Source organism: Corapipo altera, unplaced genomic scaffold, assembly GCF_003945725.1.
Source record: "Corapipo altera isolate COAL_440 unplaced genomic scaffold, ASM394572v1 61411, whole genome shotgun sequence".
Lineage (NCBI taxonomy): Eukaryota > Metazoa > Chordata > Aves > Passeriformes > Pipridae > Corapipo > Corapipo altera.
Genome location: NW_020884875.1, coordinates 16947407 through 16966491, shown reverse-complemented (window position 1 = coordinate 16966491; position 19085 = coordinate 16947407). Strand labels below are relative to the sequence as shown.

The window sequence follows — 19085 nt, the reverse complement described above, 5'->3', positions numbered from 1 at the left end:
AACATGAGAAGATCTGAATTTGTTTAACTTGGTAAAATGGAAGCTGAAAGAGCTTATGATTAAAATTTTAAGCATGTTAAGCATGTTGTTAAGAGGGAGGAAAAAATAAGATAAATTTGGCAAAATAATAAATGAGTTTAAATTAGTCATTAATACAGGTAGGATAAAAATTTAAAGTGAAATCTTGCTTATTGGGGAAAAAATAGTTAGTGCTTATACTGTTACCCTCAATATCCCTCTGTATCTTTTTCCAGGCATTTTTACTACCTGCTCCAAAGAAAGAGGCTAAATAAAGAGAGTTTCTTCCTGTAGCAGTGAGATTTGTGCTGTCTTTTGAAAATACTGAAGCTGGGAAAAAAATATCAGTCAGTTCGGGTGTTTCAGGAATGGAATATGAAGAGTCCCCATTCTCCAAACAATGACAATGGACTTAAAACATTGGGTTTTTTTGGTGCCAGGTGCCAGGTTTAGTGAAACTGTAACATAACTGGAGATTACTGGCATGGGTGCTAGCTCCTTACCAGCTAGTGTAAGTGCCTCAGCTTTGCCAATCCTAATCCTGTCTTAAACCCAGACACTGTCATAGCCCAGAGCCCAAAACAAGGCCAAATGAAGTGTAAAAAAACATGTCTCCTTTGATAACACTTGTCTTGGCTTAGGGCATCTTTCAGAACACAGTGCAAACATGTAAATGGAAGCTAGTCTCTTCTCCCAGTTATCTTATTCTGTTTTAGCTGACATTTCTGATCTACTGCTGAATCAAGCTTTTAACCAAGAACTGTAGTTCAAATCCTAGTTTAGTGCTGATGGAGACACTCCAGCAAAGACAAAATTGTACAAACTATTCTCCACTTCTGTCTTTACTGTAACTCAAGAGTTGTTTAAATGATCCAGTTTAAGCAGGCTGGCTACTCAGCCTCTCCTGTTTGTAATTTTAACTCTGCACTCAGTCATAGATCAAACATCTCAGGGCAGAGCAGAGTGAAGAAATATTTTGTTATCACAGGTCTTAGCCTAAGCCGGTTGCTTTACGCTATCCAGTAAAGCAAAGATTTTCAACACCCTCTGTTGGTTCATAATTCAAGTTTTGTACCTATGAAAGACTGAGTGTTTAGCTTCCCTTCATACTCTATAGTGACTTCCCCTGTTTTCCATTCTTAAATTTAAATTGTTTCAACCTTCAATAAGAATACCCTATCAGACAGTTTTTGACTGTCAAAACGTATTGTACTATTGCCACAAGAACCTTTTCTAAGAACCTTCTATATTCAGTCCCCTTTATTTTTACTTATAGTAGTTTTGTTCTGTTGGAAGTACTCTTTCATATCATGCAGGAAGAAATAGTGTTAATCCAGTGTGAAACTAAAAAAACAAAAACCAAAAATAAGTAACCAATGGGTTGTATTTCTCCTAATGCTTTCCTCGTTCTCTGTTTACGTTGCAAAGTGTTGTGGAAGGACATCATTTGTCTACACATCACTGCTAATATGTGGAACACAAAGTAACACACTATTTAGTTTGCAAGTTTAGATGTTGCCTGACTTCAAGAAAAAGAGCATTTTCACTTTGTTATGTTCATTGCATCGTCGTCTTCTATACATTTATTTTAGATCTAGCATAGTTAATACTTTAAATGCACTCCTTCGTGATTAAGTAAGAATTATTTTTATTTCTATAGACCATGTATGCAACCAGCCCATATTCTGATCCTGTTGTGTCAATGGATCTTGATCCCCAACCGATTACAGATGAGGAAGAAGGCTTGATTTGGGTTGTTGGACCAGTTCTTGCAGTGGTGTTTATCATCTGCATTGTTATTGCTATACTTCTTTATAAAAGGTAATTTTATGTTCTAGTTTTCTTGCTAGGTATATAACTTCCTGACGTGTTGATCATTTTGTAATACTGTTCCAAATTATATTTTTGTGCTACCATAGTAACTGTCATTGCTTTGGGATATTTCAGTATTTATTAATGGTTTCCGGAATACTGCAGAAATTTTTGATTGAAAGTTTCCAATAATTACAGCTATGCAGGTACATTTTTCTGTTGATGACATATTAACACTTCTGCATTTAAGTGTTTTTTCCACTTTGCATACATTTATATGCAAAGAAAATAAATACGTGCTGCATATAAATATGTATGGAATTGGCACATTTGACTTTTCAAAACTTGTTTTTAGATGTGTAATAGTAATACATTAGGGGTTACATTCAGTTTGATGTTAAATGTGATTCTCATCTCCACTCAAGTAATTTGAGTTTTTACTTTTGACAGTTGGCCTCAATTTGTCAGTGTATCTATATGAATTTGAAGCTCTGAACTGAGAGATTAAAGAGACATCAAATAACGTTTTTCTACTAATCTTACAATGAGATCAAATTTCACTTATTCTTCTTTCACTGTCTGTGACACAGTTGTAGTTTTGCTGTTATACCTTCTGCCTTACAATATACTCAGTGTAAACTGTGTATGATGCCATAATTTATATGTAGTAGCTTTTTACACTGTAAATGAATTCACAGGGGTCAGTCAAAACAAAAGAATCCAAACAAAAAAATTTATTTTAATGTTTAGATTTTGTTCCTAATTCATTTTTGAAATATATTGATATAATTGCAGATTAATATAAAAATGCTATAAACCTCTGGGAAGGTGTACACTAGGAATAATTTCATTAAAGGGAGTATGTCCTCTAAAAAGAACAGGTATAATGCTATCACTTGAATATAAATATTTAAATTCTGCTTGCCTCTATGGTCTTCCCACCCTAAGTGTCTTTGGTCAAATACCTCTGAAATTGCATGTATAGAACTGCCTTCAGGTTTTGGAAGGAATTCTCTGTTCGGCAGTAAATACCCAGTACAGAGTTAACTTGAGCTTTGGGTTCCAAATAGACATATATTTATAGAATGTTTTCAGGGTTGTAATCATACAGCAGCATAACACATGGGTCTGTTGCTTTCAAATACTATGTCTCCTGAAAGATTCTGTTAGTGCATAGTGTTTCAGCCAATCTAATTGGTTAGCAACCAGTGAACCTCTGTTTGTGTCTGTCTGTCACTTCAAAAACTGGTCATTAGAGTTGTGCTAAAAGTGAAATATTTCTTTCTCCTGATTATTTTGAATTATTAAGAGTAAATCTTCTCTCATACTACAAAAAAAAATCCAGACAGTGGCGTATAAAGCAGATGTGCATAAAGCAGATGTTTCTGAAAATACTATTTACATTTATGGAACCAAACCAAAAATCTTAAATCTGTTACCAAATAAAAAGTATTAGGCGCATTCTACATACATGCAGGTAAAATTTGCTTGTCAGTATTGTGAAGATATTGTCATTCACTGAAAATGGGGGACATACTTTCCATCTGTTATTTACTATTTGTATTAGAACTGTTTGGGAAAATGTCCATATGTATTTATATTTTTTTCTATTTTCAGCTATTTACTCTAATTTATTAAACTGCACTGAATTGGCAAATTACCTCTGAGAAATTTTGACTGCAGTTTTAGCAGTCTGTGGTCCTCTATGAACTTTTCAATTCTGTAAAAAAGAAGTATATGATTGGATATTTTTTTCAAGAGTGTTCAACCTGGATGCAAGCTAACTGCTAGATTTTGATGGACTTACTGACTGTAGGAGAGCAACAACTAGACAAGAAAATAGGGATATTTAGCATCCTATTTTGAGAAAGCAGTGAAATTTAATTTCTGAGTTAAATGGATTTACTGTGGCTACAGGAGTTGGATGAAAAAAATAAGCAAAAAAAAAAGCCCAGGAAAACCAAACATTTTCATGGATACAGGAAATTTTACAGTATATTTGTTGAATACAGTGGAGTGTAAGTGCAACAAGTATGGTAACGAGAAAAAACAAAGGATAGAGGGCATCAGTCTAATAATACATGAACATACATGCAAAAAATATTAAAAATAGGATGTTGTTGAAGGATGTGCAGTGCAAAGAGGACAACTGAGAAATGACCATGTCTTTTGAAGTGCAGATGGTAGTAATTCAAATAAAGGTCAACTATGCTTAATTCACTTTGTCCATAGAAGCCTTTATGAACAGACTTGGACCTCTAAGCTCATGATTTATAATACAACTTTTATATTTTAATTTCAATCATAGAGAAAGAATTACTTCCATTTCTAAAAGAATCACTTTAGGTGGAGAAGTCTTGCCTCTCTTTAAAACAGACACTATCAGAGGTAGTGTGAATGAGTTGTGTTGTTTGGTTGGTTTGAAGCATATTTAACAATCCCAAAGACAAGGAGTTCATGTTTGACCTCATTATTTACTGGTAAGTTGTGTCAGGGTTATTGCCTCTCCATTTAGTCTTAAAATCTGAAAGCAAAGATATTTCATAGAAAGTTTTTTGGATCATATATTAGAATATAGCTAAAAGGTCCTTGCAGCTCTAACAGTAATAGATGGAGAAAAAACTGAAGAGTACCTTTTGTTATGATCACATATAGTAATATAATAGCCAAGAAGGGTCACATCTGTGGAATTTGCCTCATCTCAACCCTGCTCAGAGCATGGCCAGCTACAGCAACTTGTTCAGAGGGATGTCCCAGCAAGATTTAATGTATCTAAGAATGGAAACTCAACAACTTTTCGGGGCAACCTGTTCTGTGTTCCAGTATCCTCACAGTAAAAATTATTTTTTCCGAGTTACAGTTGAATATGTCTTGGCAAATGGAATTGACTTGGCCAGTAACCAGTTCAGTGTTCTCTGTCCTCGCAGCAGTGAAACCAGGAAACCACCATGCAGTCATAGTGAAAGGAGACACTTATTTTGGAGCAGATATTTCAATCTATTTGACTTAAATATAAATAATAAAATGTAGACATCCAAGTAAATTAACTAAATCTCATTACCTTTTCAGTTATTTTCCTTTGCTCTTTCAAACTTGAAGTACATTATACATCATAGTAAGATTTATAACCAGAATCTCTGCTTGGCTAGAGAGAGGGTGCATACCCTAGAAGAAATGCCTAACCATTATGATGGTTCTTTGAGTCTCAGTTTATATTTCAAGTTTATGTTGATAAATCATTACCTTGCTGCAACCTACAGTTTAGGTAAATCTACAGTGAATCCTTTTAACTCACTTTTAAATGTGTAGTACATATTCAATTACATAAGATTTAGGTGATTAGGAACCCAGTCAGTGAATGTTAAAGAGCTCTAGAAATTGTTCAGTGTATCTCAAAAATGGACAAATTAGAAAGAAGAGTGCCTGTCCCCATGAAGAATCCTGTCATCTGGTTTTTGGGTTTGGGAATTTATTTCTTTAACATGTGAATTTATGTTTTTAACAAATTACAAATTCTGTAATTTCAGTTGTCCACTGATGGAGAGAAAAATATTCCTTATTCTAGATCTTTTCATTTGTGAGGAAGAGAAGTTAAAGCCATCTTGACAGACTTTGTGTTGTTTGCTTTTATAAAGTGCAGCTTTCTGATTTGGTTCAGAAGACTGGAGCCTAAGCTCGAATCTTTTGAACACAGTGAACTCTGCCGCTCTGAATCATAGCGTCATCGAATCATAGAATAGGTAGAGTTGGAAGGGACCTTTAAGGGCCATCTAGTCCAACTGCCTTCATCTTCAACTAGGTCAGGTTGCTCAGAGCGCTGTCCACCCAGGCCTTGAATGTATCCAGGGATGACGCATATGCCACCTCTCTAGGCAACCTGTGCCGGTATTTCACCATCCCTATCATAAAAAATTTCTTCCTATTAGCTAATCTGAACCTACCCTCTTTAGTTTAAAACCATTACCCCTTGTCCTATCATTACTCCTGCATAGGCTGTCCCCATCTTCCTTATGAGCACCCTTTAAGTACTAGGAGGCTGCAGTAAGGTCCTCCCAAAGCCTTCTCTTCTGCAGGCTGAACAATCCCAATTTTCTCAGTGTTCCATCCCTTTGATCAGTTTTATGGCCCTTCTCTGGACACACTCCAACAGGTACATGCCTTTCTGGTACTGATGACCCCAAAGCTGGATGCAGCACTCCAGGTGGTGATTCACCAATGTAGAGTAGAGTGGCAGAATCATATCCCTTGACCTACTGGTCACCTGCTGAATCTTGAGCTGTTTGACTTAGAAACTAAACGTGCTTCTGACAGAAAAAAAAAAAAAAAAACAAAACAGACGTTAAAAAAACCACAGAAATGAAAATCAGGGAATCTTAAGTGATGATGAAGAATTCTAAAGACTTTTTCATAACGTGTGTAGTCTGGTCATCGCAAACTACAAGCTATTAAAAGTTTGTAGAGCCTCTGTTTATTATGATCAACACACAGATAAACAGTGTATTAACAGTGAGTGTGTATAGTAGCACATTTTGGGGGGAGATATTTTCCCTGTTTACCTGATCTAGATCATAGATCACTACAGATCTATGCAGATTGGTGTAGACCTCTAGTAGGTGACATTCTTTCTAAATCTACAAAGGTGTGTAATACTTCACTAGAAAAAAAGTTATGCTTACCTTACTTTACAGGGTACTGTTAAAAATTTCTTGTTATATTACTACCTGGCTTTGTAAAATAATTTTAAAAGTCCTCATTTTGTTTTATTCTTTTTAAAATTTAGTACAATTCTTATGTATTTCATGTATTTAACCTTGTTCCTCACTTGCTTTTCTCTCCCTTTTCTTCTCCCTTTCTTTCCTTCCCATTCTACTCTGCCCTCCACTTTCATTTTTCCTCTCCTCTCTCCTCTCATCTCTCTTCTCTCTAAAATGTAAGAGGAAACTACATCTTAGTGAGATGTAATTTTTCAATGTAATGTTAACATTATTTTGATGAGTCAAATTAAAGACCCATTCTCTATTATCTCACTGGCTAAAATTTGAAGTCTCATTTCTTTGCAAATAGTGTCTAAGAAAGGTGTATTTTTCAGCAGAAGATTCGCTTTGGACATGACCTTGTGTCCTCCATTAATTCTATGATTCCCAAGCATTAAATATTTTGATGAGCTGTCATTTCTTCATTTGGTTTAGTTATATAACTTTAAGTCAACATTTCTTATATCTTCTGTTTCCATTCTTATCCTCTGTGCTGCTGGTCAACTAACATTTCACCATTTCTCCCCTCTTTGCTGCATTAAAATGGAGCAGTAAACCTGACAGGTGAGAAGTAAAAAGTAATCACTCTTCATTTAATACAGAAAAGGAGAAAAAAAAAAGAAAGTTATCATGATAATGATCTAAAACAAAGTATCTGTCAATCTTAAGTGAATGTAGACAGTAATCTGTCACAATGAAGGCAACTGTAAGATTTGCTATGTTATTTACAGCACTGAAAAGTAGTGTAATACAAGCAATGAAGTTTCACTGCTCTTTTTCTTGTGCCTCCGTGGGGTACATTTCCAAGAGATAGCACAGCTATACAATGTTTATATGGTTTTATTTGCATTTTAGTGAAGGTGAATCAGTGGTTTTTTGCTATAACCAAAGTTCTTTAAGGAATGCATTGCTGTGGTTGAAGTGATAGCTGCTCTGAAGCTCCATAATGCTCTATCCACACAGACTTAATGCTGACTTACAGTTCTACAAGTGAAAATGATACAGCGATCTCTTGTCCTCTCTGGATTTTTTTTTTCCCATCTAACTCAAAATCATTGCATAATCTGGAAGAATTCTGATGACTTGTATAGGCTGGCAACATAAAAAAACCCCAACATCCAGAATGATCCTGAGAATAATACAAATAATATACTGTTCCATTATCCTATAAGCTTTTGAAATATTCAGATACATGATTAGAAGAGATTTTAGTGCTTTTATTAGATTAATGTGAAATTTTGTTGTCCAGTACTGACTTGCAAGTGGAAAAAAGATAAATGAAGCTTGTCTCTGGACAGTGTGAAGGACTTAAAGAGACTTAAAACTCCTAGAATTAGGAAGAAGGAAATATAGATTAAAAGACTTCTTGAAAGTTACATTGCACATCTTTACTTAAGAAGAAATATCACTCAGGCATTGTGCTACAGTGGTAGGAGTTGGGAATAGTCAAAATCAAAAGAAATAAATTTCAAATGAGTTTATCCATAATATTTTGTTTTAAAAAAGACTAAAAAAGAAGAATCAGATGTAAATTTTTATCACTTCACTTAAGAGAGATTAATACATGTGTTAAGGTATTTACCAGAGACCAGACTGAGTGCTTTTACAGTAAAAAACTTTTTACTTTTTTCTATAAAACAGTATGACTAGTGACTTTCAAAGAATACCTACAGTGATGTTGCTGTTTGACTTGTTTGCACAGCCTTTGAAATCTTGTTGTATATTACCAGGTGTTCATGATTTCAAAACCAGCAAGAAATCCACAGGAATAATAGCAGATTTAATACCATTGTGAGTCAATTAGGAAAATAATTAATAAATAGTGTTATGTTAAAATAAACATGGAGTACCTGGAAAAGATTACTTTTCACAAAGTAACTCTTCCTCTATTTGCTTCTTCATTTTATATTACATAGAGTATCAGCCAGGTTTTGTTTTCATTCAGGAGTCCACAGAGGACTAGTGAACAAGGATTCCACCCTCTGTATAAAAATACAGAGTAGTAGATGTTCTTCATTTAAGATAGTTCTCGATGTCTCCACATCAGAAAATTATAGACAAATAATGGGAGTCCATTTTACCAGAAAAGTCAGTCAGAACACATGTGGACTCTACTTCTCTCTAGAGAAAGGAAAACATGCACAAACTTCCTTCCTTCCCTCCCTTCCTCATCCCTCCTTCCTTCCTTCCCTCCTTCCCTCCCTCCTTTCCTCTTTCCCTCCCTCCTTTCCCCTTTCCTCCTATCTTTTCCCATCTTACTTTGGACAGATTGACATGAGCACTATAATTGCAGTGGAAGTCTTAGTTTAATTAGAAATACTCATACGGAATCTGAGCTGTGAATATATGTAAGTGAGGTAAGACAAATGAAGATTGTGTAGTTCAGCTCTTACAGAGATGAAACAAATTCTTGATTCCTAGAAAGTGAAAAGAAAAGGTGTCTTCTGGGATAGGTGTTTTCTGTACTGTTCTTTCTCTATACTTAAAAATGCAAACTATTTTTTTATAAATGTGTATAAAATATGAAATATTTAGTGATAATAACTTGGAGTATTAATTTCTAGTTCCATGTTCAAAACTTGGCTACTTTTTTTAAAAAGGTATAGCTAGATAGCTTTTAAAATACTGTGAATTTTTATAAGCTTAGTGTTATAAAAGTAAAGTATCCAGTGACCAGAAGGATATACTGGAGGATCAGTGCAAGGCAAAATGCAGTTATTTTCTCTCTGACATTAATATATTTAGATTCATTTTGCCATCGCAAATTGTAGATGTCCTACTAGCCATGCATAATTATTTTACCTTTGCACTGGATCAAATAGCCTTTCAGAAATAAACATCTTGCCTTCAGAATATGATGATTAAATGCTCAGGCACCTTTGTCAAGCTAACATGTCTGTCTTCTGTTTATGTGTATTCACCTTCTCCATGCAGGAAGAGGGCTGAATCTGATTCTAGAAAGAGCAGCATACCCAACAGCAAGGAGGTCCCCTCTCACCATCCCACAGACCCAGTGGAGCTGCGACGCCTTAATTTTCAAACTCCGGGTAAGAGGCAATAACTTACGGAGAACTCTGTGATCATAAGCTGATTACTGGTGCTGCTACAGAAAAGAAAGATTAGTTGTTTATAAAAATATATTTTGATTGTTTATGAGGTTTTACATAGTATATTTCTTTGTTAGATTTTGAAATAATTCTTTAATTTCTTTATTTAAAGAAAAATTCTGCATGAAACAGACTTGAATTTATGTAAAGAAGAGCCCAAAGACACATATGCTGTATGGATGTGTTTTATGTACTAAAATTTCAAGTTAAACCTAACAATGCTAGAAAATGTTATTGGGACATGTATATCCCTCTATTTATTAACAATATTCTTACAGCAGCCTCTTTTTAATAAGCTTCTTTCTTATCTACTGCATAATTGGGTGATCTATTAACATAATTATCAGTTTCACTGAATTGCAAATGTGCAACACAGAAAGGAAATACTAACTAGATAAATGGTCTTGTCTTTGAAAATAAGGTCATATGTTGTGGTTAAGGGAGTATATTAATGTCAGTAGTTCCGAGGTTAGAAGCAATACACTCTCAAATATTTTATTAAATGATTTTTTTTAAATGAAACGTTGTTTTCTTAAAGCTGTTTATCTGATAGTCAAGAGACACTGGGAGATAAATACTTAGTATTGAATTTTTACCACATTTTAGGAGTCAACTTCTACTTAAATTGGCTTTTGGTCATGTTATATTCCAGTGAACCTGTTGTCTATTACAGGGTGTTTGCACATTGTCCCAATCTAATTCTAGCTGTGTACAGAATCTTCATGAACCTTGTGCTTGTCAAACTTCTTACATTAATAACAAAAAAATAAAAGCAGGAATTGAAGGGTTTGAGATGCTGAGAGATTAGCCTCAGAACTTGACATACTAAAGGGTTAAGTGAACTTGCAGATCTCATTTCTAGTCTTCTAAACAGTGGTTATATTAAAATAATGTTGCCCCAGCAGGAGTGGGTCTGCAGAATAATGAATGTGGCTAAAGACCCATGCATGCACATGACAGTGGTAGAAAGGGAAGACTCTTGAGTTTTACTCCAGCCTTGTTTTTTTTTAATCTGTTCCAGTACACTGAATGCTCTTAGCAGCTGGTGCAAATTAGGTGTGTTTCAGGAGCACATCTTCTAATTCAGTTTCATCTCAGTGTGGGAATCTTGTTGACATGCTCTGGGACCTCTCTATAATATGAACTTAAGTGCAGTAAGTGGAAATGATTAAAAGTTTTTATTCACAATTTTCCTTCTGAGACTGCAATCTGAATGTAGGCTCATCGTTCCTGAGCAAAGTTTTCGTCTGTTATTCAGGAATTTCATAAAAGTTTTAAAGGTTTTTACAGCAATAGAAGTATGCATACAAATTTTTGAAACATGAGAAGAAAAAATATGATTCTTAAAGTCTAGCTTATGCCTAAAACAAGTCATTATTTGTATACAGTTATATACTGAGCAGAGCGGATGGCTTAATAGAATCACAAAATCGTTTTGTTTGGAAAAGATCTGTAAGATCAAGGAGTCCAACCATTAACCAAGCACCTCTATGTTCAACAATAAACCATGACCTGAAGTGCCACATCCACATTCCAGGGCCAGTCAATTCACCACTTTCCTGGGCAGCCTGTTCCAACACCTGACCACCTTTTCAGTGAAGAAGTGTTTCCTAATATTCAGTCTACCTACCCAGCAAAACTCGAGGCCATTTCCTCTTCCCCTGTCACTTGTTATCTGGGAGAAGAGACTGACCCCCAGCTTATTATAACCTCTGTTCAGGAAGTTTTAGAGAGCTGTAAGGTCTCACCTCAGCCTCCTTTTCTCCAGGCTAACTAACCCCAACTCCTTCAGATGTTTCTCATAAGACTTGTGGTCCAGACCCTTCACCAGCTTTGTCACCCTTTTCTAGACACACTCCAGCACTTCAATGTCTTTCTTGTAGTGAGGTGACGCTAAACTGGACAGAGTACTCGAGGTGTGGCTTCACCAGTGCTAAGTACAGAGGGACAATCACTACCCTGGTCCTGCTGACCACACTACTGCTGATAAAGGCTAGGATGTCAGGTTGATCTGCTTGTTGACCTTCCCCAGCACCAAGGTCAGACTGACAGGCCTGTAGTTCCTCAAATCCTCCTTCCCACCCTTCTTGTAAAAGGACATCCCATTTGGAAACCTCCAGTCATCTGGAACATCCCCAGTTAGGCAGGACTGCTGCTACATGAAGAAAGAGGCTCAGTGAGTACTTCGATCAAATCCCTTGGTACCCTTGGGTGTATCCCATCCAGTCCCCCACAGTTGTGTATGTCTAAGTGGTGTTGCAGGTTGCTGACCAATTTCTCCTACACAATGGCGGCTTCATTCTGCTCACCATCCCTGTCTCCCAGCTCAGGGGGCTGTGTACCCCCAGAATAATTGGTGTTGTTAGTAAAGACTGAGGCAAAGAAAGCATTAATTACCTCAGCCTTTTCTTCATCCTTTATCACTATGTTTCCCTCTACATCCAATAAAGAATGGAATAACAACTAGGTATATAAGCATAATTTTCTGCTCTCTGTTTATTTACATGTGTAATTTACATTAGTCTTACCTATTCCTTTAATATTCATCATAATAAAAATAAAGTTTGGGCAAGAAAAACCCTGCTACCAAGTGCTAACAATTTTATATATAAAATAATTTATTGTAATTAATTCTAAATTTACATTAGGATGTAAAGTTATTAAGAAATGGCAGAATTTGTGGCACTCATAGACACTGTAATTCCACCTCATTGATCTGAAAAGAACTGGAGAGGATTGAAAGCATACTTTTCCTTGCAGGGCTATAGTTTATCTGGGAAATTTGCAGTTTTCTGTGAGGCTAGTTGAGCAGAACATTTGCAATCCGATTCTACTCTAAACTCTTATTTTTTGCTGTAAACCTTTTCACAGAATGGACAATTACAATTATTATTAAAAATACAGAACGGACATCAAATTTTTCCCTCTGTTGTTTCACCTAAGACCCCCAGGCACAGGTCAGGGCATTATATTACTCAGTACACAACCAAATATCAAGGAGAAATTTCTTACCCCAGCAGATTTGTTTTGCTCTGTAACACTTCCTAATTAACATGTTTTTAATAAGCAAACTTAGTCATAGTGAAGTCGAGGTACAGTTCTTGTGCTAGTAAAAGCAGAACATAACATACATTGACTTCAATTAAGGCTACCATTTAATTAAAACATGGCTAAATTTAACTTAGATATTTAGATCCTACTGGAATGTTTATCCAACTTTAACCAGCAATACACCATCAAATAACATCCATAAACACCGTCAAATAACATGCAGTAAAAAATTTTTTAAGGTGAACATAAGGATACTACAGAAATCCTGCACGTTCAGGATATCAGTTTTGTTATTTTTGTTGTTTTTTCACTTTCAAGTGTGTGGTTGTTTTTTTTTTTTTCTATTATGTAACAGAAATAGGTAGTGGGATACTTCAAAGTAGGCAACGGAGAGAAGAGATTGGGGTCTGATGTGGTTATGTGTTGGGTTCCTTTTACCGAGACATCTCCAGTAACCCTCATACAATGGCCTTATCTATTGTATAAGATGTTACCATTTCTTAACATTACCTATAGATAAAATAAATGACAGAGTAGTGAATGTACTTTAAAAAACAGTGTATGCCAAGTCAGTAAAAAAGCATCAGGATAGATGATTTGACATTATCACATTATTATAGTGGTTTATTTCTTTGGATTATGAAAGCACCTGCAGTTTGCTTGGAGCTTTCCAGGCAGACCAGTTGCTTCCAGTGGGAGGGGAAAAAAAGTTTATAATGAACCCATAAAGTACAGCAGTGTTAAAGAAAATTTTAAATTACATTGGCATATCTAAACTGCCAGTTTTCACTGAGAGAGGTGAATGAGGTACTTCTGTAAAATTCTGGATTGTCATAAACTTTAGTATTTTAAAAGATTTCTAAACAACCTCTTTCCAAAAATACTGTCAATCGTGTATTTTCTGTAAAGAAAGGTCAACCACTATTTTGATAGTGGTTTCACTATCAAAATAATTTGAAAGTGAAACCACTGGGCTAAAATTGAATTTCTAACCACACGTATAAATTACTCCCAGTACAGGTGATTAGATATAATTTTTTTAAAAAGTATAGGAAAGCAATATTTTATCTTTGGTGATACTTAGAGAATGTTTTAGGCACAATTATATTGCACTTCTCGTAAAATTGTCAATTCAGCATGATGATGTTGTAAAACTGCACAGTAAAAACTACCAGCACAGCTTTCCTTGCTTTCCTTTCACTTTTTATTGTCCTGTCAATACAGAACTACATCCTTCACTAATCTAGTACTTATCTAAAAGGTTTCCTTCCTTACCTTGTCCAGGAAGAATCAAATTCGTGTCTGGCTTCCCTCCTCACTGGGTCGAGTAACATTTGGAATAGCCCACAGTTCTATATCTAAGAGCAAGATCCCATGTCCATACATGTTATCCAAAAATGTATGTATGTTAGATAAGCCCATATACCAGTGAGTAGCTCATGGCTGTGCCAAGTTCTCTTTAAGTAAACACGAAAATACACAATCTCTCAGAAGAATTTCCTTTTTAAGTCTGTTATTCTTCCATAACTGGAGTAGCTGAGGAAAATTCCATCACATTTTTACCATTCTACAAGTTTCCTATTAAAATCATTAACCTGTGCACAAATTTTAAAAGTCTCTATTCCACATGGGAGAGTACAGGTAAGCAAGGGGTAGTAATTAAACCCTCACAAAAGATTTCATCAAAAAAAGAAGCCCAGTTTTGCAGAGGACAATTAACTGAAATTAAGTGGTTTAAGTGGATTCTGAGAGACCCAAGGCTCAGGGAAAGACTTCAATCTGCCAATCAACCAGAGAACTAAATTGAGTCATGCTTCAAAAGTGACTGGGTTTTTTTATCCTCATTTAACTATAAAATGTGTCACACTTATAAGTAATTTGTGTAATTGGGTGCCAATTAAACAATTATCTCATTATATCTTATGAACTAATAAGAAACTTTGAAACACAAGAAAAATAAATAGAATTATTACAACTCTAAGTTAAAGACTGCTTTTTTTTTTTTATTAGATAAGTGCTCACTAAACATTTATTCCCTGAGTTGCTAAGGAAGTTCCACAAACTTATTTCCAAGATAAAGCAGAAAAAGTGTAAAACATGCCCAGAATAAAGGGGAACAAATAACAGAAGTTAGTCACCTGCTTTGCAAGATAGCAGGAAATTTCTTCCCATAGTTTACCCACATGATATCTGTTTGTGAGAATCATGACGATGCTGCAGGAAATAGTTCCTTTGTCTTCATGGCAAAACCAGACTGGAAATTCTTTCTTATAGTGAGCAATTGTACATATAGCTTGTCATATGAACTTGTCCAGATAGAGGATTTAGGCACCTTAAAGAAGCATAGGGTTCGTGTGGAAATGTCATTTCTGTGATATCCCACTTCATTGCGTTCAAACCTAGAGGCAACCAAAATCTGTCTGGCTAGGAGATGAAGTTGAAAATTCTCCTCACAAGAGTAATCCTTTTTTCTTTCCTGGATTTTAACCCATAGTTTTGCAACATGTTATTGAATTTAACATTTTTAGATCAGGATCTGAAAACTAGATTTCCCCTTATTTCACTGTAGGTGACTTTTATACCTCACCCAGAGCTGGTGTTTCTACTGTGGGCTAAGCAGATCCCAAGGCTGCTTGTTAGAGCTTAGTCTTTGATAGAGAAGAACAGAAACTATTTTTTTTCCAGAACAATTGATCTAGTTTTGAAGAACATAAAATCTTCTGGAATAACAGTGACATATGTGCATTGGAAACTATTTTAGAATAGTTGTTGCATTATGATGTATTTGTCTAGAGTTTGTCTTGTATATTTATTTTTTTAAGTTCAAGCACTGGCCTAGCTCTGACTTTATGAAAAAGAAATTTTGAAGTAACAGTAATTTTTTTGTCATAAATACTAAGGGCATTCTTGCTAAATTTTCATGGATGCTGAATTTCTACTGAATCAGGGTCATCTGTCATTTTTTCTATTTTCCATGTCTGAATTTTAAGTAGGTATTTCTTTCTGTGTTTTCAATAAGGATAACTATCAGTAACAATAACCACTATTACTGATTCCTTCATTTTTCTATAAAGGGACAGTATCTTAATCACCATAGATTGGTATGTGGAAGGGTGTTCTGTGTTGCTAAATAAAAATGAGGATGTAGTAAATCAGTTTGTAAAATCACAGACTATTAACTCAATGTGGACCTAAAATACCATGAATTCCTAAAGAAATTTCTGTGACAATAATGTGTCACATTTTCAGTTTATCTAGATTGTACTCCATATACTAACAGATATGCTCTTTCTTTTATTTGTAATTTTTTTCTTGTTTATTGTGGGTATATCAACCAACAGTTGGTAAATAAATGTGTTTTGTAAATGTTTCTAAAAGCCCTTATCATAAAACCCTGACAACAAACAAAATCCTAATTTAACGCACTAATGACAAGCCCAAAACACCGACTTGTTTCAGTGGGATAAAGGAATATAATTAACAGCTTTAATGTCTGTTGAAATGCAGATGAGTTCTGACCTTGCTCTCTTAGTTTTTCCTTTAATTGTGGCACAAATGGTATTTCATGTTCCTTAGTCATGTCTTTACCACAGATTAACCAGAAGCTAATTCTACACTGAAATCAAACCATATATTCTTATATAATATAAATGAAGGGGTTACTACTAAGCTGCATAAGATCTATCACATTTGCCTGTCTTCTACCAAATTTGGAAGTAGAAGCTTCTAAGGGATACAATTGCAGCTGTGTTTTGCATGTGGTGGTTTTGGGGGCTTTCTTTTTATTTGAGTTTTCAGGTGTTTCTATCTCTTTTTTTTAAAAGAGATATCCTGTTTAAAAGAAAATTTGAAAGCATGTTTACAGCATGGTATTTCTTTTGACTTTTTAGCATGTCACAGGATCTGTTGTAATTTAGCTGTATTTTGTCTTTAAGTTTTTGTGTTGTCATAACATGTGTTGATTGATGTGGAAGTGTGTCATCAAATAAGTGTATTTTCTTATTTGTAGCCACAAAAATGCGTTTAGCTGTATTTTGAGTGGGATCTTTTGAGTCAACTTCTACACCTACTGTTCACATTAAGCTCAATAGGAGCCTCATGCTTTTGCGCAAAATATGATGAGATCTTAAAATGTTTGTTCATAGCATATTGTTATGATTCACAGACCAATTACATAACAAAAGTCCTCCAGTCGTTGTTTTAAAAAACAACTACTTTTTTATCATCTCATTTTACGTATTTAAAATATCAAAATATACCAAATGCAATTACTTCATAATTTAAATGCAAAATATTATTTGAGGAGAGTTATTCAATGTCCAAGTGTAGTTGCCTAAAGTGAGCCATGGACAAAGGGTTGATATGCAGTTAAAATTTGTCAGTTTCTGAAGTTGAAAGTAGTTCCTCTTTTTACCTTAGAAAAGAAAGTTTTGTTTCAAATTTCATTTTTGCACAAAGTGTTTAATGTGAAATCTCTCCTTGGGAAGGCCAAGTGACATATAGAGAAGCATATAAAAAAATAGTTTAAAAAAAGAATGGATGTTCAGCATCCGTAAAAAAATATTCCTTCACAATAAGCTAATTATTGTGATTTGTGTTCCTAATGCTGGTGATTTAGTCAGCTTCATTGTGTGATGAGCAACTCTCATACTCATTGGGTTTATGTCTTATGTTTACAATAGGGCAACTGCACCTTTAAGCATCTTAGTTGAGTTTCCAGATGCTATTTTGTGCATGTCTGAAGTGCCTGTATGTACAAGATTGATTGATTATGATGATCTACTGCTGTTACTAATTTGTTTCCCATTTCCGATTGGCTTTTACTTTTTACAGCTTTGAGCAGTAATTCAGTCCCTTACGCCTCCCTGATTGGCTCTGTGTCCTCCCTCTCTAGCCAAACTACCACTCAGTCCTTATATGATAATAACTCTCTCCCACGATTCGCTCGAAAAGGTCTAAACATCTTTGTCTCTATTATTTTCTCTGTTCAAGCACTGTATTAGATGTACATCAGTCCACCTCCATTTCTGGATCAATCTAGAGTTTTCTTGTGCCTTTTCACTCACATACTTTCCATAGGGGTGCTTGATCTGGATCAATCAGTGTAATTATTAGATGACTGTCACCCACACTCATTTTGAGAGTAGCCAAGTCCTAAGTGAAATTTCTAAGAAAATGGGAGACAAGAAGAACTGCATCAAATAAATTAATACTGAGACTAATTTTTAATTTAAATTTATAAGGAATATCCCCATTGTATCTGAATATTTAGCTTTGTTAGTTGACTGACAACTTGCCTTAATATCTACTTTAAATATGTCTTACCATCACAGACATGCTATGAAGATAATATAAAATATATATATGTATAGGGTCAGAAGAACTAGGGCCAGTGCTGTTGGACATTATTTTGGACTCTAGTATGACGCCTGAAATGCCAAAGAATCAAAAAGAAAACAAGAATTAAAAACAAAATTAAAGAAATGAAAAATATGCTAATGTGACTGTGTTGTAACCACATGGTCATTTTCAGCTATGTTTAAAGTAAATGCAAGTCAACTGTCTTAGGCATGCTCTTGAAATTCATGGTGACAAAGCAAACTGCATTATGCAACATGGCTTCCAGCTTGAGCCCCCTTGAGTCATTAGTGTTTTCCCTTTTTCAAGAGATCCTGGGGTTCACTAGCTTAACTTTTTCTTGCCAGCTCTGATTTCTTCCCTAAGCCATTGAAAACTCACTTTCATTTTAGGTGTGATAGTATAAATCACGAAGAGAAGAATGTAAGCATTTTGGAGAAGGGTCGTGAAGACTAATAGAGTGAAATATGTTCACAGATTTTTGCCTGTCAAATCTTAAGCTGGCAGATTGTTCTAGTTGACCCCACATCTTTTCTGTCTTTCTTTTGCCTTGCTGTCCCTGTACACCCTTACACACCCATCTCTATCTCCAGTTCCCAGCTCTTCTTCTTCTTTTTCATTCAGCATTTTCATCAGTGGACAAAGATGTTTACACCTGAAGTAGATTGTAGGTACTCTTAGGGGTTGATAAATGGGGTTTAAGATTAAGCATATTTTAAGGTATTAGTGCAGTCAGTATGTATGTCCAGCCAAACTGTACAACCCCTGTCTCTACAATCTGCTACTAGTGAAAACATTTTTGAAGTTCTAATTGTTTGATGTCCAATGTTGTCTTCAGTGACTGTTGTCTAAAAGCACTGGTGCATGTTATTCTAGTCATTCATAGTTGCATGTCAGTCACCTCAAAATTTCTTAAAATATTGAAGTATTTCTAATTTAGCCAGAATACATAGTCAGTCCTCTAGACCTTGATGCATTATTATTA

The 19085-nt window shown here is 35.1% G+C and overlaps 1 protein-coding gene across 50 annotated transcripts in view; it reads left to right on the top strand.

The window, feature by feature from the left end:
- Positions 1-19085, top strand: part of PTPRD (protein tyrosine phosphatase, receptor type D) — a 1162785-nt gene that overhangs the window by 1069372 nt on the left and 74328 nt on the right. For 22 of the 50 annotated variants that reach the window (XM_027635107.1, XM_027635108.1, XM_027635120.1 and 19 more), the window contains 4 exons: positions 1679-1839; positions 7134-7148; positions 9519-9631; positions 17576-17695. In XM_027635107.1, coding sequence (XP_027490908.1) covers positions 1679-1839; positions 7134-7148; positions 9519-9631; positions 17576-17695 — 409 coding nt within the window. The remainder of the gene's footprint in view (positions 1-1678; positions 1840-7133; positions 7149-9518; positions 9632-17575; positions 17696-19085) is intronic. The other 28 variants (XM_027635140.1, XM_027635138.1, XM_027635135.1 and 25 more) reach the window with 5 other exon arrangements.